The 27,435-nt window shown below is 48.4% G+C and overlaps 10 protein-coding genes across 10 annotated transcripts; 5 read left to right on the top strand and 5 right to left on the bottom strand.

Annotated features, from left to right (window-relative positions):
* Positions 1-87: 87 nt before the first annotated feature.
* N7481_000363 (methylenetetrahydrofolate dehydrogenase (NAD(+))) lies at positions 88-1,415 on the bottom strand (the record flags this gene model as incomplete). Its single annotated transcript, XM_057259582.1, has 4 exons — positions 88-171; positions 253-342; positions 405-1,038; positions 1,219-1,415. 4 exons carry the CDS (start codon positions 1,413-1,415, stop codon positions 88-90), a joined length of 1,005 nt encoding a protein of 334 aa, XP_057127414.1.
* An 822-nt stretch (positions 1,416-2,237) lies between these two features.
* On the bottom strand, positions 2,238-4,424 carry N7481_000362 (F1F0 ATP synthase subunit alpha; the record flags this gene model as incomplete). The annotated part of the gene is made up of 8 exons (XM_057259581.1): positions 2,238-2,481; positions 2,558-2,787; positions 2,885-3,010; positions 3,048-3,494; positions 3,599-3,719; positions 3,792-3,848; positions 3,992-4,161; positions 4,356-4,424. The coding sequence occupies 8 exons, from the start codon at positions 4,422-4,424 to the stop codon at positions 2,238-2,240; spliced, it is 1,464 nt and encodes a 487-aa protein (XP_057127413.1).
* Positions 4,425-5,299: 875 nt separating this feature from the next.
* N7481_000361 (2-hydroxy-palmitic acid dioxygenase MPO1) lies at positions 5,300-6,108 on the bottom strand (the record flags this gene model as incomplete). The annotated part of the gene is made up of 4 exons (XM_057259580.1): positions 5,300-5,770; positions 5,855-5,914; positions 5,984-6,007; positions 6,076-6,108. 4 exons carry the CDS (start codon positions 6,106-6,108, stop codon positions 5,300-5,302), a joined length of 588 nt encoding a protein of 195 aa, XP_057127412.1.
* Positions 6,109-7,377: 1,269 nt separating this feature from the next.
* On the top strand, positions 7,378-8,032 carry N7481_000360 (DNA-directed RNA polymerase II subunit RPB7; the record flags this gene model as incomplete). The annotated part of the gene is made up of 3 exons (XM_057259579.1): positions 7,378-7,626; positions 7,717-7,797; positions 7,859-8,032. The coding sequence occupies 3 exons, from the start codon at positions 7,378-7,380 to the stop codon at positions 8,030-8,032; spliced, it is 504 nt and encodes a 167-aa protein (XP_057127411.1).
* A 1,105-nt stretch (positions 8,033-9,137) lies between these two features.
* Positions 9,138-10,978, top strand: N7481_000359 (uncharacterized protein; the record flags this gene model as incomplete). The annotated part of the gene is made up of 2 exons (XM_057259578.1): positions 9,138-9,449; positions 9,542-10,978. The coding sequence occupies 2 exons, from the start codon at positions 9,138-9,140 to the stop codon at positions 10,976-10,978; spliced, it is 1,749 nt and encodes a 582-aa protein (XP_057127410.1).
* A 2,025-nt stretch (positions 10,979-13,003) lies between these two features.
* N7481_000358 (uncharacterized protein) lies at positions 13,004-13,999 on the top strand (the record flags this gene model as incomplete). The annotated part of the gene is made up of 1 exon (XM_057259577.1): positions 13,004-13,999. One exon carries the CDS (start codon positions 13,004-13,006, stop codon positions 13,997-13,999), a length of 996 nt encoding a protein of 331 aa, XP_057127409.1.
* A 1,889-nt stretch (positions 14,000-15,888) lies between these two features.
* N7481_000357 (flavin monoamine oxidase family protein) lies at positions 15,889-17,746 on the top strand (the record flags this gene model as incomplete). Its single annotated transcript, XM_057259576.1, has 2 exons — positions 15,889-16,272; positions 16,337-17,746. 2 exons carry the CDS (start codon positions 15,889-15,891, stop codon positions 17,744-17,746), a joined length of 1,794 nt encoding a protein of 597 aa, XP_057127408.1.
* Positions 17,747-18,321: 575 nt separating this feature from the next.
* Positions 18,322-19,300, bottom strand: N7481_000356 (uncharacterized protein; the record flags this gene model as incomplete). Its single annotated transcript, XM_057259575.1, has 3 exons — positions 18,322-18,686; positions 18,752-18,804; positions 19,041-19,300. Coding segments are annotated over 3 exons (678 nt in total), but the record flags the coding sequence as incomplete, so codon positions are not given.
* Positions 19,301-23,611: 4,311 nt separating this feature from the next.
* Positions 23,612-25,251, bottom strand: N7481_000355 (general substrate transporter; the record flags this gene model as incomplete). Its single annotated transcript, XM_057259574.1, has 2 exons — positions 23,612-23,990; positions 24,050-25,251. 2 exons carry the CDS (start codon positions 25,249-25,251, stop codon positions 23,612-23,614), a joined length of 1,581 nt encoding a protein of 526 aa, XP_057127406.1.
* A 799-nt stretch (positions 25,252-26,050) lies between these two features.
* Positions 26,051-26,893, top strand: N7481_000354 (alpha/beta hydrolase; the record flags this gene model as incomplete). Its single annotated transcript, XM_057259573.1, has 1 exon — positions 26,051-26,893. One exon carries the CDS (start codon positions 26,051-26,053, stop codon positions 26,891-26,893), a length of 843 nt encoding a protein of 280 aa, XP_057127405.1.
* Positions 26,894-27,435: the final 542 nt, after the last annotated feature.

Here is a 27,435-nt window from a genome sequence, read left to right as displayed (position 1 = left end):
ACTGTATTTTCCACATAACAACCTCGTAACATCCATCAATCCGTTTTCTTTTCTCAAAATACATTAGTAACAATCAATGTCAAATGCTTAAGAAGACGCCTCAAGGGTGCCGGGACGCTCAGTGGCTGCGGCGGGCTTGACGTCGTCCACGCGCTTGTTTTGGATAAGACGCTGTACGAAGTGTTAGTAAAAAGGTCCATCATTGCAGTGGATAGTAGTTCTATCACGAAGACGGGGAATTGGAAAACTCACCAGCAGATTACGGAGGAGGACGACAATGGTCACCTTTCCGATGGAGGGGACGAAGATGGAGGCCTTGTCGCGGACCTCGTGGGGGAAGTTCTAGCGAGATATAAATTAGTACCGAAAGCCTTGCCAAATGAAAGGAAAGAAGGAAGACCAACCTTCTCACTGGAGAAGTTAACGCAAACAGCACCCTCCCGCAACAAGCTAGTATCAAACTTATACTTATCACCGGGAACACCCGAGATAACAACATCACAAAGCGGCGCAACATCCTTAATAGTCGCACCCTCCATCTCATGAATCTCATGACGCTTCTTCTGCAACCCCTCGCCACGGGTAAACTTCTGCACGCCGGTGATATCAACGCTGTAAACGCAGGCACCGTCATTAGCCAGCAGTGCCGCCAGGGGCCGACCCACGACCTCGGACCGGTTAACCACGCAGATAGTGTGGCCGAAGAGTCTGTTGCCGTAGGGCAGGATGGTGTTGTAGATGTTCAGGTATTCCAGGATCTTGACGATCGCGAGGGGCGTGCAGGGCAGTACGCATTTCTGGCGCTTGGTTTCCTGGTCCAGGAAGCGGATGTTTTGATACATGTTGAAGATGTAGCGATGGCTGAGGCCTTCGACATCTTTGTGCACGTCGACGATTTGCTGCAGGTATTGGTCTTGACGGTTGTTGAAGATTGGGTAGTAGACGATTATGCCGTCGACGTTGTTGTCGTTGTTAGCGGCTAGGATTGATTCTTCGATGTCGTCGCGGCTTACTTCGCGGAGGGAGTAGTCGAATCCACTGTTTTATTATCATTGTTAGTATAGTGCTTGAGGAGGGGAATTGGGTTCTTTTTTTTTGGACGAGTCACGATTTCAATGGAGGGGTACTATGATTCATAACTGGGGAATCTACCCCACCACAACCACCCACGACAAGACCATTGAGAGCCAAAACCGGGGTCATATCAGAGATACTCACTTCTCCTCGCATGTCTTCTGCGTCCATTGCGCATACATCAGCGCAGCGGGGTCATCGTTGGCCAGGAAGCCGACCAGGTGCGGCGGCTTGTCGAGAGTCTTGATGCCTTCTTGCACCTCACCAAGCAGGCCATTGGCCACATTCTTGGACAGCATGACCTTGCATGAGGAAGGAGCGGCAGTTTTAGGAGCCGACATGATGACGAGAATGGTATGAGAGGGCGGAAAATAGAGGAGAGGCCTTTGAAACGCTGGTGGTTCTCGCGATGGGATGAGTCGAGGGGAAAAAAGATTGTTCGCTTATCGATAAGAAGTGCCGCTTTCGGCCCAGCAAAAGTCACTCACTGCCGATGCGTGTCCACAACGTCAGTATGGTATAACCAGTGTATGAGTAGTGGAGCGTATAATACAGAGCAGAGTAGAGTAGAGAATAGGCAGGTTCAATTAAGAAATACTCGTGGTGGACTATGTAGAACCCTCAGGCAGAGATGGGATACCTCGCCGATGTCGCCCGAGTCTACCATGCAGTATCGGTCACTACAGTGTCTACACTTCACTACACTACACTTTACTACAGCATAACAACCATTTGAACAAATGAAATAAATTGCGGATCCAACATGGAGAGTCGCATGGAGACCAGACAGAAGTAAGACTGGTCCTCCTCCCATCTCGCGCCCCCCGATGCGCGGAAAAAATCTAAACGTACAGGATATAATCACATTTTGGCAGCACACCGAGTCCGGCTCCGTTCATATTATTGCCGGCTGTGTGCCACAAGGGAAAGAGAAGACCGTCCTCATCCCCGGACCAGTAGACGCATTACCATCGCTAGTCGATCGCTACATCCAAGGACAAGAGGACAATCAAAACGTATTCGCCAGGGCACTGGCACTGCAATTAGGGAACAGAACGGAAACAATGGGCTCAAAATTGTACAAACTATCTTGTCTATACACATAGAGTCAGGAAAACAGAACGACCAGCCAGGGATCACTCGCGGTGTTTTCTAGCTCACCTCTATGCGCTGAAGGACTTGTTGAAGGCGACAATGGTCTCCTTCAGCTTGGTCTCAGTCTCCTTGGAGACCTGGCCCTCCTTCTCGATGGTCTGCTGGATCTCGGGGTGGGAGCTCTTCAGGTGGGCGAGGAGGTCAGACTCCCAGGAAAGGATCTTGTTGACGGGGATGGTGTCAAGGAGACCGTTAACACCGGCGAAGATCAGGGGAACCATGTCGGAGACAGCCATGGGGGGAGTACTGCTTCTGCTTGAGCAGCTCAGTCAGACGCTCACCACGGGCAAGGGTCTGCTTGGTGGAGGCATCCAGGTCGGAACCGAACTGGGCGAAGGCGGCGACCTCACGGTACTGAGCCAAGAACAGCTTCAGGGAACCGGCGACCTGCTTCATGGCCTTGACCTGGGCAGCGGAACCGACACGGGAGACGGACAGACCGACGTTAATGGCGGGACGGATACCCTTGTAGAACAGCTCGGACTCCAGGAAAATCTGGCCATCAGTGATGGAGATGACGTTGGTGGGAATGTAGGCGGACACATCACCACCCTGGGTCTCAATGATGGGCAGGGCAGTCAGGGGAACCACCACCGTGGGTCTTGTTGTTCATCTTGGCGGCACGCTCAAGCAGACGGGAGTGCAGGTAGAAAACGTCACCGGGGTAGGCCTCACGACCGGGGGGACGACGCAGAAGCAGGGACATCTGACGGTAGGCAACGGCCTGCTTGGACAGATCGTCGTAGATGATAACGGCGTGGCGGCCGTTGTCACGGAACCACTCACCGATGGCGCAGCCAGTGAAGGGAGCAATGTACTGCAGGGGGGGCGGCCTCGGAGGCGGTGGCAGCAACGACAACGGAGTACTTCATGGCGTCGTTCTCCTCAAGGGTCTTGACGAGCTGAGCGACGGTGGAACGCTTCTGACCGACAGCAACGTAGATACAGTACAGCTTGTTGGACTCGTCGCCGGTGTTGTTCCAGCGCTTCTGGTTGAGCATGGTGTCGAGAGCGACGGCAGTCTTACCGGTCTGACGGTCACCAATGATCAACTCACGCTGACCACGGCCAATGGGCACCATGGAGTCGACACACTTCATACCAGTCTGCACGGGCTGGTTGACGGACTGACGGGGCAGGATACCGGGGGCCTTGAGCTGGGCACGGCGCTTCTCAGTGGCGTTGATGGGTCCCTTGCCATCAATGGGGTTACCGAGAGCGTCGACGACACGGCCGAGCAGCTCAGGACCAGCGGGAACTTCAACCTATAAGATAATATAAGTATATGTTCAAGAGAAGGAGGGGTGGGAGTGTAATGGTAGTAGGCGACCCGATCGGTCCGATCCGGGTTCCCAGGGGTTAAACTCACAATCTCACCAGTACGCTTGACGGTCTCACCCTCCTTGACGAGACGGTCGGAACCGAACAGGACAACACCGACCTGACCGGCCTCGAGGTTCATGCACATACCCTTAACACCGGAGGCGAACCTGAAGTGTTGTTAGTTTACCGGAAGGGAGGTCGAAAATGCCAAGACTTTTTCGGGAGGAATTGCAACGTACTCGACCAGCTCCTCAGCCTGGACATTGGTCATACCGTGAACACGGGCGATACCATCACTATTCGATAATCAATCAGTTTCATGTTTGCGTGCAGATTGGTTGGATGGCAGGCGTGGGCGCGTTGAATGAAATGGTAGCCGATGACCGAATTTTTCACGACCCTTTAGCCGCTCCCCCAGGGTGGAGGCTCAAAGACGTACCCGACGGACAGGACACGACCAGTCTCAGCGAGACCAGCCTCCTCCTGGACACCACGGATGCGCTGCTCCAGGATGGAGGAGACCTCAGTGGGCTGGGCCTTGGCCTCAGCAGCGTAGGAACGGACCTGCTTGGAGGCACCGGCGATGGGGCCGGGGACAGCCGCGCGAACCTATAGGGAGGGAAGAAAACCTTGTTAACGACGATGTTCTGAAAGGGCAATGCGATCAAGGCATGTTGATAATATGGACGAAGGGGTTGGAGGAGGTCCTTGGACCAATCGAACTTGGAATTCGAGATGGGAAAGGTCGGGGATGGCGATGGACGACGGGGTTGAATGGGATGGCTGGGAAGGACAGAACTCACAGCGACACGGCCAGTGGCCGAGGCGGCCGCAACAGAGCGGCTGGATTGCCGCAGAGCGTTTCTGAACATTGTGAGAGGGGAGGGGGGTTCAGAGGATGGGAGGAAGTGTTCTCTGAAAGAGATGTAGTGAGGGAGGAGTCGGAGAGAGGAGAGAGAAGGTTGTGGACGGGAAGGAGCTTTCGTCGGGGGGGGGGACGCCAGGATTCTCAGGACTCGCGCTAGTCCAATCCGGGCGAGGCCTCTCCGAGGTGGCCCTAGTGCTGTGCTCTGCTCCACGTTGGCCAGTGTAGGTGTTGTGTTCTACAAAATACAGGCCTTCACCTAAATATAATATTCACTATCACTTTACTATCCTATTTCTATACTCCTCCTACATACCCAATATGTTAGACTCCCCCCCATCGCAGTCTGTTGTGTGTGGTCCCAGCAAGTGCTCCGAGGCGGGTCGCTGCTTCCCGTTTTTTTCTCTTCGGCTCTCCGGATCTAGGGTCAGGTGACGCTTACCTAATGCCTTCGTCACGGCAACGCAGTATAGCTAGTAGCTAGGAGTATAGCTACGAGTGCATATATAAGTACTCCATAGACTTATTACCTAGCATCTACACATACCTAGCCCCTGGAGGTGCCTCGCACGTGTATACTTATACTCTTACTACCCCCTATCTACACCTACGCCCACCATAGCTATATACTACGTCGCATAAAGGAATTACCCGGAATCATCACCACCGGCTCAACAATATCAAAATGATAACGAAAGAAAACACGCTAAAATGATCACCTCGTAAGAGGAACAACAACAGCAAGAGCAGAACCTAAAGAAACTCTCTCAATCCCTCACTCTCTCCATCAACAACCTTGGAACCTGACACCTCTCCTCTCTCTCTCTCGAACCACCCGGCTCCACCCACACCCCATCAACCCGAAGGACACGAAGTCCCTATTTACTGGGCACCACCACCACCACTTTTCTTCACCTCCTTCTCCCTGCGGAACTTCTCAATCTCCTTCTCGACACTCTTATCCATCCGCTCCTTCAACTCAGGCCGATACCCAAAGAAGAACAGAATCTCCATCCAAACAAACAGCGGCGCAAGCAGCAACGCCTGAACCAAATTATCCAGCAACGCCGGCGCGCGTCCCTCGAACTTGCCGTGGCCGACAAACTGCGCCAACCACGAGACAACATGGATTCCACCAGCCCAGTAGTTCACAACCATGCCGTGCGTTCCGAGAAGGTAATTCCCAGCGGCCGCGGAGCCGATCACCAAGGGCGCGATCAGACCACCAGCGACCGGCTCGAGAAGGACGTAAAAAAAGGCGTAGATGAATGCTCCGATTGTGCCTGCGTTGGCGGGGAGGTATTCGAAGCGTAGGGCCTCGGGGGCTGGAAGGAGTGCTGGAGAGTTACATGCCTAGTAGCGTAAATGGTTATCAGCTTTTCGTAGCTCGGGTGAGAATGAGATGGAACGAGATGAAAAAAACGCGGGGTCACGAACCAGGACGATGCCGGTGAACAGCAGGATCGGTACACAAGTGATGTGAATTGCGACATTCACCTGAAGTTTTCATCAGTGGGAGGTCTTTCAACCGGAAATTGTTGGATATCCATTATTGCGGACACATACAGGGTTGTTGTGGTAAGCTCCATACTGTGGATAGGATGTCAGCAGGGGACCCTTCTCTAGAGTCGGAGTCAGATCGGAGCGAGAGAACTCACGAAGAGCAGCTGCTTCTCAAGATTGAGTGCCATCCTGGATGAAGGCCGGTGCAGGCGGTTCAAAGCAGAGGCGAGAAGCCAGAAAGCTGGGGTTGGGGAAGAGAGATGGTTGCCCACTACATCATCAATTATGGGGACGCTAAGTGGTGCAATCGTCCCTGCACATCCAGGCATGTGTTGGTTGGGCCGAGGGTGGTTTCTGGTTGGTATTGGTGGTGACTTAGTATGGGTTGTAGTGGTAATTTACAGTATTATGCCGTATGCTGTATGTATGTACCAGCTAGGCAAGCACGATTGTATGTGCAACGGTAGACCTCAACTAGGCCAATGCCACAATTGATTCCACACATTACTATTAGTACATATACAAGTGTCATTTCCATTGATGATAAGCAGCCAATTTTGGATACATCCAGCCTACCGCCTTAAACACATATTTTACCTAAGCTTGTCTTGAGCTGCGACAAGTTGAGATTCAACCCCAATTTAAATGATTAAGGTTGAACTGAGCATTCAAGTTGGTCTCTCTTCGAGTTTAAATTGGTTTTCCATTGACTCCAGGGCTTCGATGTAACTTGTATCATGTTACTTAAAACTTTCCAATGTTACTAATTTTAGGTATCTCCAACCAGGTGGGTGGGTATACTAGTAGCACAGCGAAATATATATCGTGCAGCATCCTGCTTAAACTCCTTCAAGTTGAATTTGATAAACGGCCTCGGGTGACCCCAAGGTAGATACACTATAGTACCCAAGTACTATTTGATGACCTTAGGCTTATCTATGTAGCAACCTTGGAATACTAAAATCCACGTATTTCAAAAAATCCAGTCACTCTGCTAGGGTAGCTCCAATGACAACCCCGGAACATGCCAAATGTCACATGACCCAATCCTCTCCCGCCGTGGAGGGCCGACAATCTCAAGCAGCTCTAGCAAGCGCGCTCGCAGCATCGGTCTATCTGCCTTTACCCGACATTCCAGGCAGATACCGTATCTCCAAACGAGTCTCTCTCCTGAGTCTCTTACACACTCTTTCATCGCGCAACTCCTCACCCTGCGCCTCACCGACAGGCCATGAGCTAGCAGCCAACGACATAATTCACACCAATTGACACCCTCCACCCACCTCACTGCGCACAGCCTAGCCTGCCCGATCTCAGAGCTCGAGCGATCTCCGCGATACCTTGCGCCCGTTAATTGAAACCACTTTGATCACGTCACCGACAGCGCTCTTGTGTTCCGGAGCTGCCTTGCCCACCACCCACCTCGACGAAGTCCCAAGCCTCGCAAAACCATCACGATGTTCTTCCTTAAAGAAGAGACCAAGGTCATTTCCTTGCATCCGTCATTCTTCGGACCCAATATGCGAGAGTACCTGATTACCCGACTAAACGAGGAGGAGGAAGGCCGGTGTACGGGTGACCACTTCGTGATTTGCGTGATGGACATGGTCGATATCGGCGAGGGACGAGTGATTCCGTCCAGCGGAAATGCGGAATACACCATCAAATACCGTGCGATTATCTGGAAGCCATTCCGAGGCGAGACGGTACGTTGGAAGGAAAGAAAAGAAATACAAGCTCCACCAGACGAGTGCGGAGTTGTTTTTGCTGGACTTTGTCTGACTCGAGATTTCTAGGTCGATGCTATCGTCACATCCGTGAAGCCTACCGGTATCTTTACGTTGGCTGGACCTCTGTCTGTATTCATTGCGCGAAAGGTATATACCACCAGGCAAAACTGTAACCCGTGCTCTGATCCTATGCTGACTGCTCCCTTAGAACATTCCTGGCGACATCAAGTGGGAACCGAATACCGTGCCCCCGCAGTATACCGATCATGCCGACCAGGTGATTGAGAAGGGGACCAGTCTGCGTCTCAAGATCCTCGGTGTTAAGCCCGACGTGGCGGCGATCAACGCCATCGGCACAATCAAGGAAGATTACCTTGGGTGAGTGACACAGCAACAACACGGCACAACCACGTTTGCAAAAAGTACCATTACTGACAAGACATCTCTTCTCCTTTAGACCCCTATAAATGAGATACGAGCCGCATCACATACCCACACTCTCACACCAAACCCAACCACCACACCCCCTTTCCAACATTTCGAGTTTACTGGACATAGCGATCCATTGGCGAAGCGAGTTCTACCGACGATTCCCAACCTTGCTTACAAGCCACAAAAACGAAAAAAGAGAATTTATTGTCGATTCGGCGCTTCAGGGAGTTTTACAAGGATGGCATTTCCCCGGACTCTTTGCATGTGATTTGATATTTTGGCTGGGCTCCTTCTTAAGGGAATGGAAATAGGGAATGCACATAGACGAACTGGCTGATTTCAAAAACACGGCCCCAACCAATCCTTTCAAGGCTTTTTCATCATAACATACTTCGCCCCCTTCTCCCTGTTCCTCTCGCCCCGGAGATGGCTTATTTCCAGGACCTCGACTGGAGCTGATGTTCGGGCCCGCAGGAGCAAGGATCGACGGTAGTGCGCGCGTGGCAGAATTGCAGATTGGCATTGCGCATGATTGAAGGGGGAATTTGTGAGCTGGGAGAGAGAATATGTACCAATATAAGTTCAGTTACGTCCAGCCTATTTTTATTTATTTGCGCCAATAAAATCCTCATGAAGTGGAATTCCGCATTTTGTGTTGAACTTTCTGGGGGTGAAACATTTGAAGTTGCCGGAGAGACGTGGGAACGGGTTTAGGGCTACTCCGTACACACCGGGGCTCACGGCCACTGGTGAAACACTGGCGTGTTTTTGGGGGCCCCTGCGTTATTTACTAAGTTTACTCTAGAGGCACTGAATAGCTAACTAGTACTGTGTACTCCCTACCTCCGTGCATTGTATACCCCGTAGTAATGGCCAGGCCCGGCCTCGGCGTACCCGGTTTGGTTCGTCGCGTCTCCCCTACCAAACAATCAAACAATCAAACATTCAAACATTCAATCCTCCCCGTCTTCTCTCCTCCTTCTCTTCCCCCCCCCTTTGTATCCTCCCTCCATTCCCTTGGATAAACCGTGTTTTCTTGGATTACCACGGCTATCATGACTTATCTCAAGGACGCCTACTCCAAGTTCCGGGCTAACCCCCGCAATGCCCCATTGGCCGCCAATGTGTCGCTGATCTATGTTCCCTCCACCACGCGCATCGATGGCGCTGACGCCGTTGCGTCGCATACGTCGCGCCAATCCGCGCACCTCAAGAAGAAGTCCGAGAAGATCATTAGCGAATTCGAGAGCTCCGACTCTCTGTGTCTGGATATCGAGACCACCATCGAGTTTCTCGAGGGCGGCGGGGCCTATCTCCCCTCGTTCGACGATAACTTCCTGGCTGATCGCGTCGTGACTTTCCCCACGGTAAATTAAATTCCCCGAAACCCTGCATGACCAATTGTGAGACGTCGTGGAACACGATCTAATGCGACTTTTCTTTTTTTCCCCCTTTCTAGCTCCACATCGTTCACTTCAACGCCGAACATCAGATCCAGCAGGTGCGTATCTACTGGGATCAGGGTTCCCTGCTTAAGGAGCTCGAAGTGATTGGTGCTCGTGGCCGCAATTGGCCTATTCGTCAAGCTCAGGAGCAGACTCGCCTGCTCAAGACCGCTGCCATTGACAAGGACGCTGCACCCTCATTGGAACCCTCCCAGGGTGACCTGCCCGCACGCCCCTCCTCTCCCGGCAAGCGACACATCAGGGACCCTTACGCGGCCGCTTCCTTGACCGACCTTCTCTCGCCTACCAAGAACGGTCCTGAGGAGCAAGAACCCGAGACACGCAGACCTTCTTCTCCCAGCAAGCGACACACCCGCGATCCCTACGGTCAAGGCTCCCTGACTGAGATCCTGTCTCCCACCAAGCCAGAAACCAACACCGTCATGCGCCCATACGGGGGATCCAACCAACCTGCGCGACGTGATCTGGGTGATATCTTCGTAGCCGATGACGGCGGGTCTCCCACTACACCTTCCAAGGCCGAGAAGGTGATTTCTCCCAAGGGCGGATCCCGACACCAGGGCGGCAACCGACTCTTCGGAGGCGCCGAGGATCACGACGAACACCGTTCTTTCTACAAGTCCGATCCTCGCAAGTACGAGCACTTCGAGATCGGAGCCAATGAAGGACATCCCGAAGACCGTTCTTTCTACAAGTCCGATCCCCGCAAATACGACCACTTCCAGATCGGAGCCGACGAAACCCCCGAGGCGAAGAAGGACTCAAAGCCAGCCAAGACCCGCAACCAATCCCAATGGGACTTTGGCGACTTCTCTACCCCAGCTAAGAGCACCGAACCAGGCGCAAAGGCCCGAGGCTTCGGCTACACCGACGAGGACGTTGATCCCAACTCCCCCCCACGCCGTGAAGCCGTCGTCAAAGCCCGCCCCGACCAAAGCGCCCACTTCAAGATGACCGACGACTTGAAAGAAGAAGACGGCCGCATCATCAGCTCCTTCGGCGGACGCGGCCAAGGCCTGTACGAGAATCGTCTCTACGACGAAGACGAGGCCACTTCCAAAAAGCGTGATGGTGAACACGAAGAAGCCCTCGGCGTAACAAGCAACAAGGCGAACCTGAACAAGACCTTCAGCTCGCAGTGGGAAATGCACGACGACTCGCCTGGACATAAACCCACCCGCTCAGATAGCGAGAACCCCAAACCCCTGGCCGCTGATCGCAGCAAGGCCGTTAAGGCTCTCGAGGCGCACTGGGATTACTCCGATTCGCCCCAACCCACGCGAACCGCTACGTCGCTGTACAACCCCAAGACTCACAACCAGCCCAGCTGGAACATGGAGGATGAAGCTTCTCCAGTTAAACCGGCTACCTCACTCCGTAACATTCGCACCCATAATCAGCCTAGCTGGAGCATGGGAGGTGAGGAGTAAGCGTGGAGAGGAAGGGGTCTGTTAATTTGCTTTTTTCTTCTATTCCGCTTCGCTCCGCTTCCTATTCTTCCTTCTCCTATGACCATTTTGTACGGCCTCACCTGATCAACGAGCAATGTGTACCGATACCCATCAATCAAACGCCTTAAATCCGGGGATGTACTACCATGTGCCGGGGGCTGCTTTGCTTTGCTCTGCCTGCTCTGCTCTGCTCTTCTAACAATTCCCTTTTTTGTCTTACGTGGAGCTTCGGTTGGATTATTCATCTGGCGTCCCTGTCAACGGGTGTTTTTCTTCTTTCTTTGTTACTATCTTTTCTTTTTTCTTCCAGGGTGCACTGGGGTTCCGTCATGCTTGTCAGACGTGCTGGATTGGACTTGCTGTGTATCTTGCGCCTTTTTTTCCTTTCTGTACAAGATTACCATTATGAGTGTTAGAACTCTTGTTTCTTAGTGTTGATATTTTCAATTAATCGATCGGGTTATTTGAATTCCTTAAGTTTCTAGTATTCAAGTTCTTTCCTGGAGTTTTTATATGGTCTGCGAGATTGGATTGTAGGAAATACCTTTGCCCTTGTTGCTCTGCTTTCAAGTTGATAACACACAAAGTCCACTTCTTTTTTCCCCTCCACTGCTGCCAGTGACGTGCGTTTGTTTCCCAGGTTGCCTTACTAATAAATCATTTGATTGTACATATTTAATTATTTTCCAAAACCGTGTCACCACTTTCTCTCTTCAATATTTTCTATATAACTTTATTTTACAGTAGTATAACTTAAGAAAGTGGTGCTACTACCTGATCGTAGTGTCATATATATATCTTCATATAATCAAAATCACTAAAAGTACCTACCAAAACCAAAACATCTCAATTTTTACCGGTCGGAAAAGCTATAAATTTAGAAATTAAATGATGTATATTACAGTTATTTAATATATTTAGTTTAAAATAAAAATAATAAGATCTAGGGTACTAGATCATAGCACACATTGCACGCGTTGTACCTGCGGTGGAAGTTGAAAGTTGAAAGGAAGGTAAACTAGTATGAGGCTGGTAGTCCTAGGGGAGGTCCCACTGATATGTCATCTGCAACCTACACCTGTATCTGGCTTTCGTCTCTTCTGCTTCCTCTACTCAAGCCATTACTTTCGTCGAACCGCTACTAATTTTCATTGTCTGATTTGATACGTCATACTTCGATCTCTATGAGTATCTGAGCATCCTCGCACTCATCTCCGTCTATCCACCATACACAAATCCACTTCTCCACTCTCAATCAATATGAATAACTAATGCATGGCACGATCAAGAACGCTTCAATATTTCAATGTAAATTTCGACCAGATCTTTTCGTAGATCTTTGGTTCCCTTTCAATTGCCCTTGGGAGCTTTCTTATTAAGCCTGGAGGACGGGAAAATGAGAAGACGGTCTATCCATGCCAGCCTACGGCTGACGGACAACTAATAAGAGAGAGGGGGTTACATTATACTCCGCTTGCTAGCTCCCCAAGGGCTTTCCCGTAGTTAGTTACAGTCACCACAACTTTGCAGTTGAGGTATCATATCATGTGCAAGTCACATACTGTCAGTAACCCCCAAGTTCACTTTTGTTAGGCTACATTCCTAAATCCTTACCACATTCCAAATATTCCCTACATTATTAGGCGTCTCTTCGGTCCTTTCATCGCGAAGACTTGCCTTGCCGTAGCTCTCTGGCATTCTATCTGACTACGAAACCCTATTATGGCATCAATGAGTGGACGGAACTAAAAGCAGAACTATTTCAACACTAGACAAAGATCCAAAACAAAACACCCGATTTGCCAACAGGCCAGCACTAGAATTTATGAGCACTATAGCACAAGATACAGCGTCTCTGATGACCCTTCCATAACATTTATTTAATACCCTCCATGCCATACAGAAGCTGTTTCTGTTCTCTGGATTTGGATTATACACTCTGCTCCAACTTTACTGGTACCAAATCACCTTGGCTAGCATCATTTAAAAACTGCGACAGTGGCTATGGCGGCGATATCTCTTCCTCCCGGTTTCCAGTTTGAGGCGGTCCAATTCTCAGGGTCAACGCCGGCGCCCAGTGAACCAGTGCAGCTGGGTGTGCTGGCGAACTTCAATGGAAGCTTTACGGGGTCAGGCTTCAACACAATTTTTCGCCCTAATAGCGGACCTCCAAACACGACAACATTTCCCAGCGACAACATCCTGGAGCTTAATCTCATAAAAGACTCAATAACGTTCTCCGGAGATCTTGGCGCCGTGCCTAACCGCGGGCTTGCGTCGCAGAACGATATCTATCTCAATGGCATATCTTATGTACAGGCTGTCAACGATGTGACAAATGAGACAAGCGGAAAGGCAGATGGTTCTCCTACGGGCATTCACTTCGAGGCTGGGCTGTGGATGAATGTTCCGTCAACGAACAATACTCCAGTGCTCGGCGAATCGCTCGTGCGTATGGCGTCTATTCCACATGGCACAACTATCAATGCTCAATGCCTAGCGCCTACCTCGAATTTCTCAGGTCCTCCCGTGATTCCGCCAGCCAACTTACAGCCATTCCCTCGGGGCAGCCATACACGATTGGCGCTTGACAGCCTAAATGCCTCAATGATTTCCACACTTCGACTGCCACAGGATCTCTCAAAATTCATTGCTGCTGGCACCATCACTCAGGAGATGCTCAATGATCCAAACTCTGTTCTCCGCAATGCCATTGAAGGACAGAATATTATACAGACCACCACCTTTACGGTGGCTACGGCACCTTTGCCTCCGGTGTTCGGGGGTGGAACAGCGAACATCGCATTCTTGGAAGGCAACCCCGCCGTTACGACTCCAAATGCCAATTCAATCGAAATGAATGCTACTTTCTGGATCGAGACGGTGCAATATAAGCTCAAAGTTCCAATCTTCAAGCGTGGACAAGGCCCTATGAAACTCACCCCGGCCTCACGAGGACATCATCCCGGGCCGGTGTTCCTCGTCAACCCCCCCGCATGATATCACTGCACCCAGAACGATTACTGTCAATTCAATCCAGATTCAGTATTCTCAGGTTGTAAATTTGTTATTTGATAAGTTGGTCTGGCCGCATTTTTCGGTATCCACGCTGACTCCGTCGGAGCCTGTGACTGTACCAGACTCAGCCTGGAATTGATAGACAATTGAAGCTGCAACGGGCGTGTATTTTTTTTTTTTTTTTTTATCGTTAGTTTGTGTTCCACTAGGTATTAATACAATATTTCTTTTCATTGAATAGCGAGAACTCCATAGTCTTTGAACCTTTTAATAATCATAATAGTACCCATAATGACTGGTCTACGCTTTCGTTGCCCACTCGATCTTGCGTGGTAGCAGGACAAATACTGCTATGATGACTGTAAGAGAAGCAGATGCTAACTGTTTGACCTTTTAAAATTTTCTGGCTGAATTCTCCGATTTCATCCTTGCGTATGCCCTAGATTCTTCCGTCGAAGTTTAGATTCCACTATTAGAATGTTAGTCTAAGCACAAAGCTGGTACCTGTACCTCATTTCGCCTTCAATCCAAGATTCTTACAGGGAAAGGGATTCATGTTCGTTGCTTATTCATAATTAGCAAGTCGAAAAAGCCGATCATAAACATATGGTCCTGTTATTATCAACAGAAAAAACATGGTCTTCATAATGTTGAAGAGCGACCTTAAACCGAGAATCAAACACACCTTTCTCGGTCAAGTTTGCCCCCCCTTGTCGCGTAACCTGAGAAACTCTTGCTTTCTATAGAGATTTAAAATACAAAATAGATACCGGCCTCTCATTCCGGACAAATCAATCAAGGATCGGTTAATTCTGCGTCAGAAAGTCTAGGGTACCATCTAATTAGCTGCTCCCACAGAGATGTGTTACGGTAGTTTTATAGTATCTCGCCCCTTACATGATTTACCATTATAACACACTCTCTCTACGAAAGTCCCTAGGCGATCGAAGATACGACAGTCACTAAGTATGGGAAAGTTACTAAGAACAATTTCCTCGCCACAACCTACGGCGCTCCATAAGCGCAGGGTGGTCAGTAGTTGTATATATACTCGTATAGCGGTATTTTACAGTGGCACCGCAAGAGTTTCCAAGTCCTTGTTGTGTCTTCGCCTACCTAATGGCAGACTAGTAGCTACCTGAGATGGAATAGATTAGAAGGCGGTCAAAAACAGTAGGCAATACATAGGAGGTCTCAAACTTTTGCAACACCACTGTAAAATACCCCTACATACAACTACTAATCACCCTGCGCTTATGGAGCGCCTTACACAACCTCCACTATTTGGACCAGAACATTTGAATGCCTAACAATTAAGCTCGAGTCAATGTGATTAAGTCTATGTGATCAGGAGTAGTGTGCCCCTGCAGAATTCGGAAGGCAGCGCGTTGTTTAAATCGACGCTCCGACGGGGGAATGATCCAAATAGTCGCGTAGTGTTCAAGTATTTGGGGAGGCAATCGATGCGGAGTTGCATATAGTTAGGAGGCTCCGCGAAAGTGGAGTATTCATGGTCAATGTATGAGGTTCTTTCAAAGTTCCTCGGGGCTTTTAATAAAATTTCCGGCCTGAGGCCCGGGCCAGATAAACTGCGTGGATTTAACGGTCATGTGGGCCTGTCATACTCCGTAGGAAAATAACTTTATTGCCCAATTCCCCTACATTCCACGCGGGGATTTGTCATATTTGCAGATTTCGTACTAGCAAGCCGAAAGTGAACATTCTATGCACATTCCATCCCGCCGGCAGAGAGGTGGAATGCAGTGCATATAGATAGACAATGACTGTTTTCCTCTAAGTAGTTTATGGGCATCATAATTTCCATAGTGTGCTTGGTTTGAGAGTCTTCACTTTCTTCCGTTGCTGCCAAGATGGGGCGTTTATTCTGCGTCTTTGCTTTCCTTTTTTTCCTGTGCATACACGGCGCCCAAAGTGCCATTGACCCCGGCACTGCTCGCGCTCAACTTTTCCGTGAGTTGATATCTCGCGCAGGAGTATATAACCAATTTCCTCCTGGTCCTCCGGCATTACCATGTGATCGAGACTGTCAATCCCGGTCACCACGGCTAAAGGTTGGCATTATTGGTGCAGGTGCTGCGGGGTTGTATTCAGCTCTGCTTCTGCAGAGCCTGGGTATTGAATTTGAAATTCTGGAGGCAGATGGACGCGCGGGCGGAAGAATCCACACCCATTATTTTGACGTGGAGAGTTGGAAGAAGTCGACCCCACTGGAGCCTGCGTATTACAATTATTATGTAAGTGTGAAGTTACAGCAGCGGTTGGATAGGGTATTGTTTGCAATACTGATTAGACATTCAGGACGCGGGTGCCATGAGAATTCCCAATATGCCCTACATGGACCGAGTAACTGGGGCTCAAAACTGGTCCGTCGTCAGCTACGTGAATTCGCACGTTAGGGACCCAGCAGATGCAATTAATCTGATCCCATATATCTTCTCCACGAACAATACATTCCAGCTATACAACAATATATCTGTTCACTCCAACGTGATCCCCTCTGCCACAACGTTCCACGTCCTAACAAATGAAGGCGGGAATATCCCACCCTCCGAGTTCGCCGTTCTCAATCCTGATAAGATATACAGCGACGCCATTGCCGAACTGGTGGATGCACTACAGCAAAACATCGATAAAGGATTTAATAAGCTCATGGAATTTGACCAACTGTCCGTCCGGGCATACCTTTTACAGAAAGGTTTTACCAACGCGCAAATCAACTGGCTAGAGACTATTGAGGAAGGAACATTGTCTTTTGATAAAGCATCCCTTGCCCAAGCTGTCATCGAACAATGGATTTTCACGGCTGCTCCTCTGGATTCTTGGGTCACGGTCAACGGCGGATTCGAGCGACTAATCAATGGACTTCTGAAAGTTCTACATAAATCGCCGAAACTGCTCAACCGCGTTACCGCCATCAAACCCGGACGAGTGGGTTCCCTAACGGTTGTCGTCAACCATACATCTGAGCATTCTTATGACCACGTAATCAGCACAATCCCACTTGGAGCAACAAGGGTCCTCGACACATCCACTTTGCCAGATCTCTATTACAATACCACAATGGCGTGGCGCACTCTAGCCTACGATGACGCAGGCAAAATTGGCATTTGGTTCAAAACGCGGTGGTGGGAGAACCCTGAGGTATTGGCTGCTCCTTTCATCGGCGGACAGTCATCGACAGACCTCCCAATCCGACGCTGCGTGTACCCATCCTATGGGCTTGGTGTCCCCGATGCTCCAGGAACAATGATCGCCAGCTACACATGGAGTCAAGATGCTGATCGACTAGCTTCCTTCTACCAAAGTGCAAAACAGGAAGAATTCATAACGCACGTAGTCTTGGAGGATATGGCACGTCTACATAATGTTTCCATGCCATTTCTCCAGGACCAGCTAGTGGAAGCACATTTGTGGGACTGGTATAGCCAACCATACTCAGTCGGTGCTTATGCTCTATTTTCACCCGCGCAATTTTCGGATGTTCTCCCGCCCTTAATGCGGCCTAGTTGCCACGGAAGACTACACACCGCGGGTGAAGCTACGAGTAGTGGTCATGCGTGGGTTGTTGGGGCTTTAAACTCGGCGTATCGTGCTGTTATGGAGGTCTTGGCTGTTGAGGGCAGAACAGATCTGATAGAGAAAATGATTGACAAATGGGGTTTGATAGATGAGGTGGATATGGGCTGGTTCGAGTCGCCAAATGCTTAATTGAAAATACGGTTGGAGAGGGTTAGAAATCGAATTCATATTGTTTGAGACATCCCTTTAAATCCCCCTGTTTTCTTAGACACCGTACCTATTAGCGAACCGAACCCCAAGAGCGCATCCAAGTTGAGGACTAAGGCCGGTGAATCGCTAGGTCTGCGGCTTGTAGGCCTCACACCATGATGCATCTATATATTGACTCTAAATCGGAAGTTTCAACGTCATTTTTTATACAGGGGAACATAACAAAACTATCTATCCTTCTCTTGCAATGACTAGTGGCAAAGCTTCTTCCGTAATGTTAACCAACATCGACTCTGGGTCAATTACCTCTTTGATAACTTGACACGTTGAAATAAAAATGTCCCAGAGGCCAGGTAATTCCGCCGCGGTGTCATCAGAGCGACGGATAACTAATAATGACCTTGTATCTCAGCAGAAAAAAACAAAAGACAAAATAAAACAAAGCCGAATTCTCTTCCTTCCTCGCAAGGTCATAAAATCGTAAAACTAGTGCTGATGTCCTCTCTGGCAGTACGTCCCTATTGCGAACTCGTCGACCGCCCCGTAGCAGATGGTTAGGTTGTCGGTGGAAGGTCTAAGCCAATGCCGGAATTATACAAGTCCAAGAACAAGCATCCAAAGTACGAATCAGGACAAGTATGCGAAACAAGAGGAGGAGAGGTTGAAAACGCCGCCCACCAGGGTGATCTGAAGGATCCTATCTCTTGGATGAATCGCTTATAGCTTAGGCCGAGGTAGGGAGCCACGGGCCAGGGTGATAAGAGCTGGCTCGAATGAACTCGTCTAGTCAGACTTACGTACATGATCGAGCTGCATTCGAATCGACACCCTCGAATCCCAGTTAGGTATTCTTCGCGGGTTTGCTGGATTCGAAGCAGTACCTTCTCGATAGCGGCTACCCGGGACTTGTTCATTGCTGCTGTGAATAGGTCAGAATTCCGAAGCTACTTACTGTTTTGGGTCAATTCAGTAACTAATTCTTACAGATGATTAAGGCGGGGATGGGAAGTCCTCCGGCGTTGATGATAAAAGCGACGCTGTTTGACATAATAAATTCCTTGATAGTTTTGAACTTAGCAGGGATCTGGAAAGCCCAAGAGATCCATAGTCAGAGGATTAGGTCTCGCAGACACACTGGTGGATACTGTTCATCGAGAGACCGGATCCAATCACCTTTCGGGGGTCAAGTACATCCTTGCACTTGTAGTAATCTGCAATGGCCCCGATCTTGGCCAGCATTTCAAGCGTCACCTTTTGTGGAATTCTTTCTTACTGGTGATGCATCGCATGTAGAACAATAAGAAAGGCGTCGAGGTCCCAGTCTTCAGCATCAATCTCGATCCGGCCGTTTCTGAGGTCCTGAGTCTCCCTCCAGCCACCCGTGAGGGCCTTTGAAAAGAAGGAACATGCGGCAATCGCATGGGCTGCGGAGATCTGAATGTGGATCTTAGGCTTGTCTGCTCTTTCTTCTTCGGGGCGGTCATTGCAAGCGGTCCGCGAGTTTGAGTTGTGGAGGACAATAAAACTTTGCCGCCTGGGTAGACGACATGGGTTGATTCGCTCATATTTCAGTCTGAGGCCAGCAAATTGTCGTTGGTGGTGGTGGGTAGAGGGAGAAAAATGAACACATGGAAGCTGGGAAAGTGAATACCAACTGAATACCAACAGTTCCCACAAGGAAATTGCTGGCGGGCCACCACCAGCACATCATAGTCTAGTCTCGGTGTGGTTTATACTATTACCATGCGTCGTTAAATTTAATATAGGAATATATAGCAATAACCCATATTCTTCCCCGGCATAGACTACATCAACCCACCCGTTAGAGCATTCCCGAAGAAGGAAGATGCAGCGATAATATGGGCTGCGGAGAACTTGATATGGATTTCAAGTCCAAGCCCTGTGCTATCTTCTTCGGGTTCGCTCTCTTCAATACTATCCTCTGCTGCAGAGCCTTCGGGTTTGTTCCCGAGTACCATACTTCCCATGCAGGCGAAAGGAGAGTTTGCATTGCGTAAAACGATTATTGCGCTACCATCCGGATCTGTGATGAGGGCTTAGTTTTGTATTTTAGGGATATGATTGAATGCACTCCGAGTCGTTCGAGAGACTGGCAGGGTGGTCATGTACCAGATATAGTAACCATATCCTATCCGGGCGGTATTAAACTGCGAAGCAAATTCTAACGAGAAATTCATGCATCCTCTGCCGTGCGTCCAACTGTCTTTGGTCGCGAGGTAGTTATAGCTGACGGTCATGTGGACCAGTCCAAACTCAGGGGGGGGATCTGCCCATTTTTCCTAAGTCATTTAAGCTCCAGTTAGCATTTCTCGAATAAATGTACGAACGCGCAAGCTCTCTGACATAGATCTCGTGAAAACTGCCGTCTCGTATCTGTTCACTTGGGCTCGAGAGAGGCCACCGTATATCGGGAACCGTGATAGGAAAAGAAACAATGCCCCCCGACGGTCCGCACAAACATGCCCAGGAAGAAGGGCATCAACAATTGACCATCTAGCTAGATATGACGTTGGGTTAGTTGAGTTGTCCACTGGTATTTTGGAGATCTGACTCTAGGTAACCTTATGCACTCGTCTTGTTGGTGGTTGAGTTCAAGGGGAGAAAAGAAAAGAAAAGAAAATCCTTACCTGAAGGGCAACATTAAAGAATACCACGGGGCTAGGGTAGTGGCTTCCAAGGCTCTAATTCCACGGCGAGGGGCAGAAGTGTATTACTACAGTTAGTATAGTTAATTATGGGGCACATCGAAACCGGGAAATAGAAGTGAATGAACAACACCTGTTCCCACAAGGCAGTTCCAATTGCGGGCGGCCAGAAGGCACCGGCACCAACCTTGGAACGGGCGTGACACAATAACGAAACCAGGGGCTGTAATATAATGCCAAGATAGTTGTATGATCTAAGCATCAGGTGTCATCGAAGTTAACCTCGGGATAATTGGATATATGGTAACGATGCATATTGTTTCTCCATAGACCACATGCTGCCCAGGTGTGCTGTACCAAACCAGTGCTATATAAGGCAGCCTAATAGTGAATAGGATGAACAGTAGCCCCCCGACTTAGGCTATCCTAGAGAACCTATTTGACTTGTATGGCTACATATACTTAACCTCAATGACTCTTGGTTGCCCTATATATATAAGTCAAGTATATTCCTGTCGTCTTAGCTGTATTCAGTTGTTTTCAGAAGTTTTACTAGGCGGTATACTGAAATCCTTATTTAACTTATCAGTTATAATGCTTAATATTCTGGCCAGTATATCTTTTGCTGATGAATTTGTTCCCTTGATCGGAAGAGTGAGAAAACCATCGTCTATACCAATGTTACCCTGCACTCTAGACTCGGACAGGGCAGACTTCTCGGTCACAGAAACGACATCGATAGTGAAGAAGGAACGCCCAAGAAAGGCTTGTTTTCCCCCTTATCCACTGCCGGCATCCAGCGAGCTATTGAATTGATTGGTGTCAAGCGGACTCGAGATTCTGCCTCGGAAGTATGTTATTTAATTCGATGATCCGCGAAAAACCTTACCACAGCTTGTATAGCAGTTATGAAGAATTGTTACAAGCGCTGCAGGGCTGTCTTTAGTTAATGTCGTGAGATTTGGTGTCCGGTGGTTGGTCGCTTCATTTGGGTTGGAGATTGTTTATGTTCGAATCATAATAACCTGATATATTATATAAATAAAATATATATTTCACAATTTGATTAATATTTTTAGACACCGATTTTAGGTTTATATCTATTAGTAATTATTTCTTTAAATAATTAGATTAACTTTATTAAGACTTTTGGATTAAAATTTTTTTATTTAGTATTAAATTATATTTTCATATAATTTCTTTTTTTTTTTAAGATATAGAATAAGGAAGTATCCATATTTTAAATAGATACCCTACTATGCCACAATTAGTACCATTCTATTTTGTTAATCAAGTAGTATTTGCCTTTGTAATATTAATAGTTTTGATATATGCATTTACTAAAATTATTTTACCTATAAATCTTACAGAATATACTGTATTTAATGAAATAGCAAAGATAAACAGCGCATGAACCTCATTCTTGAGCGGCTGCGCAGCAGTGGCATTATATGTGTATTGGAAGGGATACGGCAGGATCGTAGGGCTACCTTCGGACCGGACCCTGATATCCCCTAAAAGAGAGTCTAATCATTGGTCGGCGACCTTAGGGTGCTTGCCGGGGTTGAGCAAGTGGTCAAGCGGGATTGCTCAATAACCCGTCCATGTATCTATTGAGGGCGTCCTAAGGTTGGTCAAAATATTATTGTTTAAGGAACCTCTTTTGGTTAAGAAAGAAGTGTCGGCCCTGACTGGATGGTCCCTTCTATGCTAGTATGAAAAATCCACCAACGGGCGAAGCTAAACATGACGCAAACCATTAATGAGAAAACAAGATTGTTGCAACTCAGAGGTATGAATTGTTATCATTTTAGAGGGAAACATGAGGCTATATATACAGCGAGAAGATCAAGTTGATTTCCAATCAACTTGGTTCTTCGTATACATACTTCGGGATTGATTCCAATGGTTCGGCTTGGTTCCTGATCTACACCAGCGTCATATCACAACAAAAGCCAATGGGATGAGTTGATTCGACAGCCCTCGATATCACAGTTGATAATATCACACAGGCTTGTAGCGCACCACGAAAGCAATATAGACTGAGGGCAGCAATTAGGCCATGTCAGATTTTGACGAGGTTCGAATATTGTTTCCAGGAAGTGGTGCCCTCAAATTATACTATATAAAGATCTATCTGGTTGTCTCCTGCATATCACAACCAGTTGTGAGGGGCCAGGGTCAAGGAAAATCATCCATCCATCATCACATTACAAATATAGCCCACAAAACACTCACTCACACACACACTCATTTTCAAGAAGGAAATATGGTATTCCCAAAGCTCATTCCCATTTATGCTGACTCTGGGACTTGCCATAGATTAGAAATTTGAACTGGTTGACGAAAAATATCGATGTTGAACTTCAGTCTAACGGCCATACCAACTTCATATTCATAGAGAACCATGTCGCGAACAGGACTCTTATATAGCTCATAATCACCTCCCTAAGCCAACACATATTCAAACTGAGACAGCAATGAACCTTTTGGCTGGCACCCAAGTACATTCAATTGATTCAGCACGCAATCGGGATTTGAGTGTCTGATTTGCTACAGTAGTTTTCGGAATCAGTTATACTTCCACACTCTTGCCACTTCTCCTCTGGAAAATAATACCTGGTTGCGTTAACAAAACGCCGCTATAATACTTGGTAATGGAGGCATGGTACTGCTCCGTGCTTTGCAAATAGATTATGACTTGATAACTCCATCCAGTAAAAATGGGGTTCTGGCGTTGCTCAGGCATTTTGCATGGGCCCGTTCTTCCTATGCGGTAAAAGGAATGCACCTCTCGAGTTATCATCTCAAGTTTCGCCAGTAGAATTTAATTTCTTTCTCAAGTTACATATAAAAATCCCCTCGTGCTAGAGCGGGCAGCCACCGAGGCTAGGCAATTAACGGTCAACATGCGCGCCTACACGAGTCTCCGATATCCTGAGCCAGAAATCTGGCTTACATAGCTCACGAATACACCTGGCAGCGAGAAATAAGGATAGGAAAAGCGTGAGAGAATACACTATAATACTATCATTAGGAAGGATAGATGATTATGCAGATTATTCACAACGGTGTACAAGGGAAGGAATGAGTGCAAAATGTTGTCCATGATGAAACTAGACTTCAGCTGAGGCAATACCCAAAAAAGGTAATATGCTGCAGCTTGTATACACGATGATCAAGGGGAAACACATGAAGGGTCGTCTCGAGATCCTCCATCTTTGTACTTGTGGAATTCTCGAACACGAATTCCTTTTGCATAGAGCAAATCAATCTCATCCCTGGTGAAGCCTTGCAGCTCGGGAACAAGGAAATATGAGCCTATCAGGAGAACGATGGAGGAGCCCATGAAGACGAAGCCCGTGCGAGCACCCAGATTCCCTGAGTCGGTGTTGTATATATAAGGCACGGTGAAGGTGAAAAACCAGCTGGCAAATGCCGCTGAAACAACCGCAATAGACTGAGTTTTGCCCCTGAGACGGTAGGTGGAAATCTCAGCTGTGATCACCCAGCCGATGGAAGTCATTGTCACCACTTGCCATGCAATAAGAACATTCCTATCATTGTAGATCAGTTAGAAAATCACACATGGAGAAGAAGGGAATGAAAATCATACATCAAGATAGCGATCGCCCATAATGCCCCATCACTCTTAGAATAATAAAGTCCTCCAATCGCTCCCATAACCAAAATATTGCCGACTGTGCCGATCAACCACAGAGAACGTCGCCCAAAACTTTCCATGTAGAACCAGGACACAATAATCGCCAAGAATGCGAGCCCAAAGCCACCTATCGCGATATCGTACGAATGGATAGGCTCGAGGCCAGCGATAATGAGAAAGTAAACGTTCTGGGAGAGGAGTACACCGCCGTTTAACCCCACACCCACAAACAACCAGACAACAGTCAAGCTTCGTTTGCGATTGGAACCACTAAAAGCCTCGAGGTAACTGCCTGCATCTCCGCTCACAGCCGACTCGCGTTCCCGCTCGATTTCTGCCTGCAAAACTGATAGGCGGGTATCGACATCGTCTTTACTGCCGTGAATTCGAGTCAACGTTCGCTTTGCTTGGTCCAATTTGTTGTGGAGAATCAGGAAAACGGGGGATTCTGGCATGATGAAGAAGATGATCGCAGTTGCCACAGGCCAGACAAATTGAATCACAAAGACCATGCGAAAAGAGTGCTCTGTCATATCGTCGGCGTATGTTCGGATAACAGCGAGGCCGATAGCCTGCATAAGAACGGTAAAGAGAACAATGGCCGACTGGATGGGGCCACGGAGTCGCACCGTCGAGATTTCCGACGCCCAGCTTGTTGAACTAGCCGTCAGACAGCCGATCGCAAGGCCATTGACCATCTTGCCACCCAGAAGCAGACCGCGACTCTCCGCTGCGTACTGCATGCCGACACCGACAACGGAGACGAGACAAGCGAGAATGCAGCACCATTTGCGACCAATTTTATCAGACACCACTCCAATACCGAGGCCGCCGAGGGCTTGAAGCAGAGCCGACATAGAGGTCCACAGCGCGGTCCACAATGATGGAAGATAACGAGATCCATCCTGAGCCTCGGCGCCGAAGTAGATAAGAAACGCTGGCATCGAAATGGAGGCTCCGTTGACAATGGAGTCGTAGCCGAAGACCATTCCAGCAAAGAAAGCGGCCGTGCAGTGTAGGAGAAGGGTCTTGTTTGACATCGCTGCTTTCCATAGGCCAACGTGACGTTCATTCTCAAGTAGCTGATGCTCGGGGCTCTCGCCCTTCACATCATCCACCATGGCGATCTCCGGCTGGCCGTCTTTTTCACTCATGTCGGGGATGATACCTCAAGGCAAAGCAAAACAACAAGGAGTATGGATAATATCGAAGAAAGTCCAGGTGAGCAAGTCCTCCACACTAGGTAGGCCCCCTGGGTCTTTTGAACTTCACAGCGGCGGAAACCCGGGGAAGCGGGGACCCCATATGTCTTAGGTGGACACCCATTGAAAATCTGGGTGGACACTCCACAAACCTCGGGGTAGTGGCTTCCGAGACGGGTATGTTATTATCTTAAGGACGAAGCAAGCGAGCTCCCACTCGGATCCTCGCGATTCACCCTTGATTTTTTTGGGGGGACTTCTACTTTCTCACTCAATACGCTCTCCATGGTTTCCCTTCGAGCCTTGGCGGTCTATACGGGATGCTTATCCTATCTGGTTGCTGGATCAGCTATTATCCAACGCGATCCCCATGGACTAACCGGCTACCGGGTAACCTTCCGTTATCGACCTCCACATGGCTCGCCGGCCCCAGCCAATGTCAGTATGGGCAGTGGATTCCTATATACGGATCCTTTGCACACTACGTCTGAGACCGCCGCCGACTATCTCCCTTGGGAATGGAAACCAGGCTATATCAACTTTGGATCTTACTCGAACCTGATCTCGGGCGAATCCCCGTCCCTAAGTATGGATCTAGATTCGAACGGTGACTGGGTATTGACGGTGCCTTTTCCGTCCGGTACATTTGAGTATAATTTCCTGGTCAACTGTACCCCCCCCCACCATCTTCTGCGAGAGCACCACCGATGCCGACAACCCTCCCATTGAGATGTTATCTGGGGAACAAACAATGAGCATTGTTCAGGTGCCATTTGACAAAAAATTCCAGAATATCGATAATACCTGGCAGCTGCCTCTTGAAAACTCCAAACAACGCGGTCACGTTCGGTTCTATAATTACACTAGTCCGGGGTCGACTTATCCCACAAAGAATGTTCATGTCGCGGGCGTGTATCTTCCCCCAGGTTACAACAAAGCACACCAGTATCCGGTACTCTACTTCCATCACGGGCGGGGAGGGAATCACGCCGACTGGTTTAATCAGGGCCGGCTGCACAACATCGTGGACAGGCTAATTGACAGCGGCGAAATGCCCCCTGTTGTTATCATCACCCCGAATTTATACAATTTAGGATTTGCACCGGAGGACTTTGCCACAAATTCCACCGACTACCACTACACTACCTACGATCAAATCGGTATCTACGCCTTCGACGCCGCTGTCCGGGAAAACTACTTTAAGTACCTCATGCCCTGGGTGGAGAAGACTTTCGCTGTTGGAACATTGCCCGCAAATCGTAGCTTTGTGGGGCTATCGATGGGAGGTGGGCTTGCCACCGAAATGCTTTACAATGCCACCGACTACTTCGACGCATACGGTATATTCTCGCAGGTCCCGTTCGTTCCTCCTGTCGCCGCGCTATCGGTGCCCGCATTCAAGACCAAGAAGTTGCTATTGGGCGCAGGTCTGTATGATTTTGCCCTCCCGAGCACCCTCAATGCCGAGTCCCTTTTAGCGCAAGCAGGTGTTAAGAACATCATGAGCCATATCTCGATCTGTGGGGGTCATAGCTGGTGCGTATGGCAGGAGCTGGCGAGAATATTCTTGAAAGATGTGAAGTTTGCGAATTAGATGTCATCTACATTCTCGTATTTGACTTAGAAAGCGGTAGAGGGCGAAGGGGTTCTTGAGAGTTGGCATTAAGTAGAAACCCAGGGGATTTGTGGAACGGAGTATAAGACACGAAAATGACCAAGTTTTGAATGAAATAAGCTCAGCTTTTTATAAAGAATAAAGTACAAAATTAGGTGCAGAGCACTAACGTGGAATACCCCCTGCCCGTCATCCCCCCCAAACACCATAGTTAAGGCAATAAATTACAACTCAATATCTCAACAACACTTACTTTGTAATAGGATTCTGGATAACATAGCATTATTTATAATATTACTTCCAGGGTTATATGCTTGGATATCCTTAACTTAAAAATTTAGTGTCAAAATATATATTTATGATATATTGAGCAAAAATGCTCTGTAATTTTTGGTATTATACATGAATAATAACTTAAATGATCACAGAGAATAATATATTATTACGTCACTTGAGAATAACCGCTATGCCAAAATTTAAACCGAATAAAGGTGTTGTTGTTGAGATAATTTCATTTCTTA

Source organism: Penicillium waksmanii (assembly GCF_028829765.1).
Source record: "Penicillium waksmanii strain IBT 27052 chromosome Unknown utg000001l:1.0-4852451.0:1.0-4856178.0, whole genome shotgun sequence".
Lineage (NCBI taxonomy): Eukaryota > Fungi > Ascomycota > Eurotiomycetes > Eurotiales > Aspergillaceae > Penicillium > Penicillium waksmanii.
The sequence above is the reverse complement of the archived record's forward strand: the minus strand, read 5'-3'. Positions and strand labels throughout refer to the sequence as shown.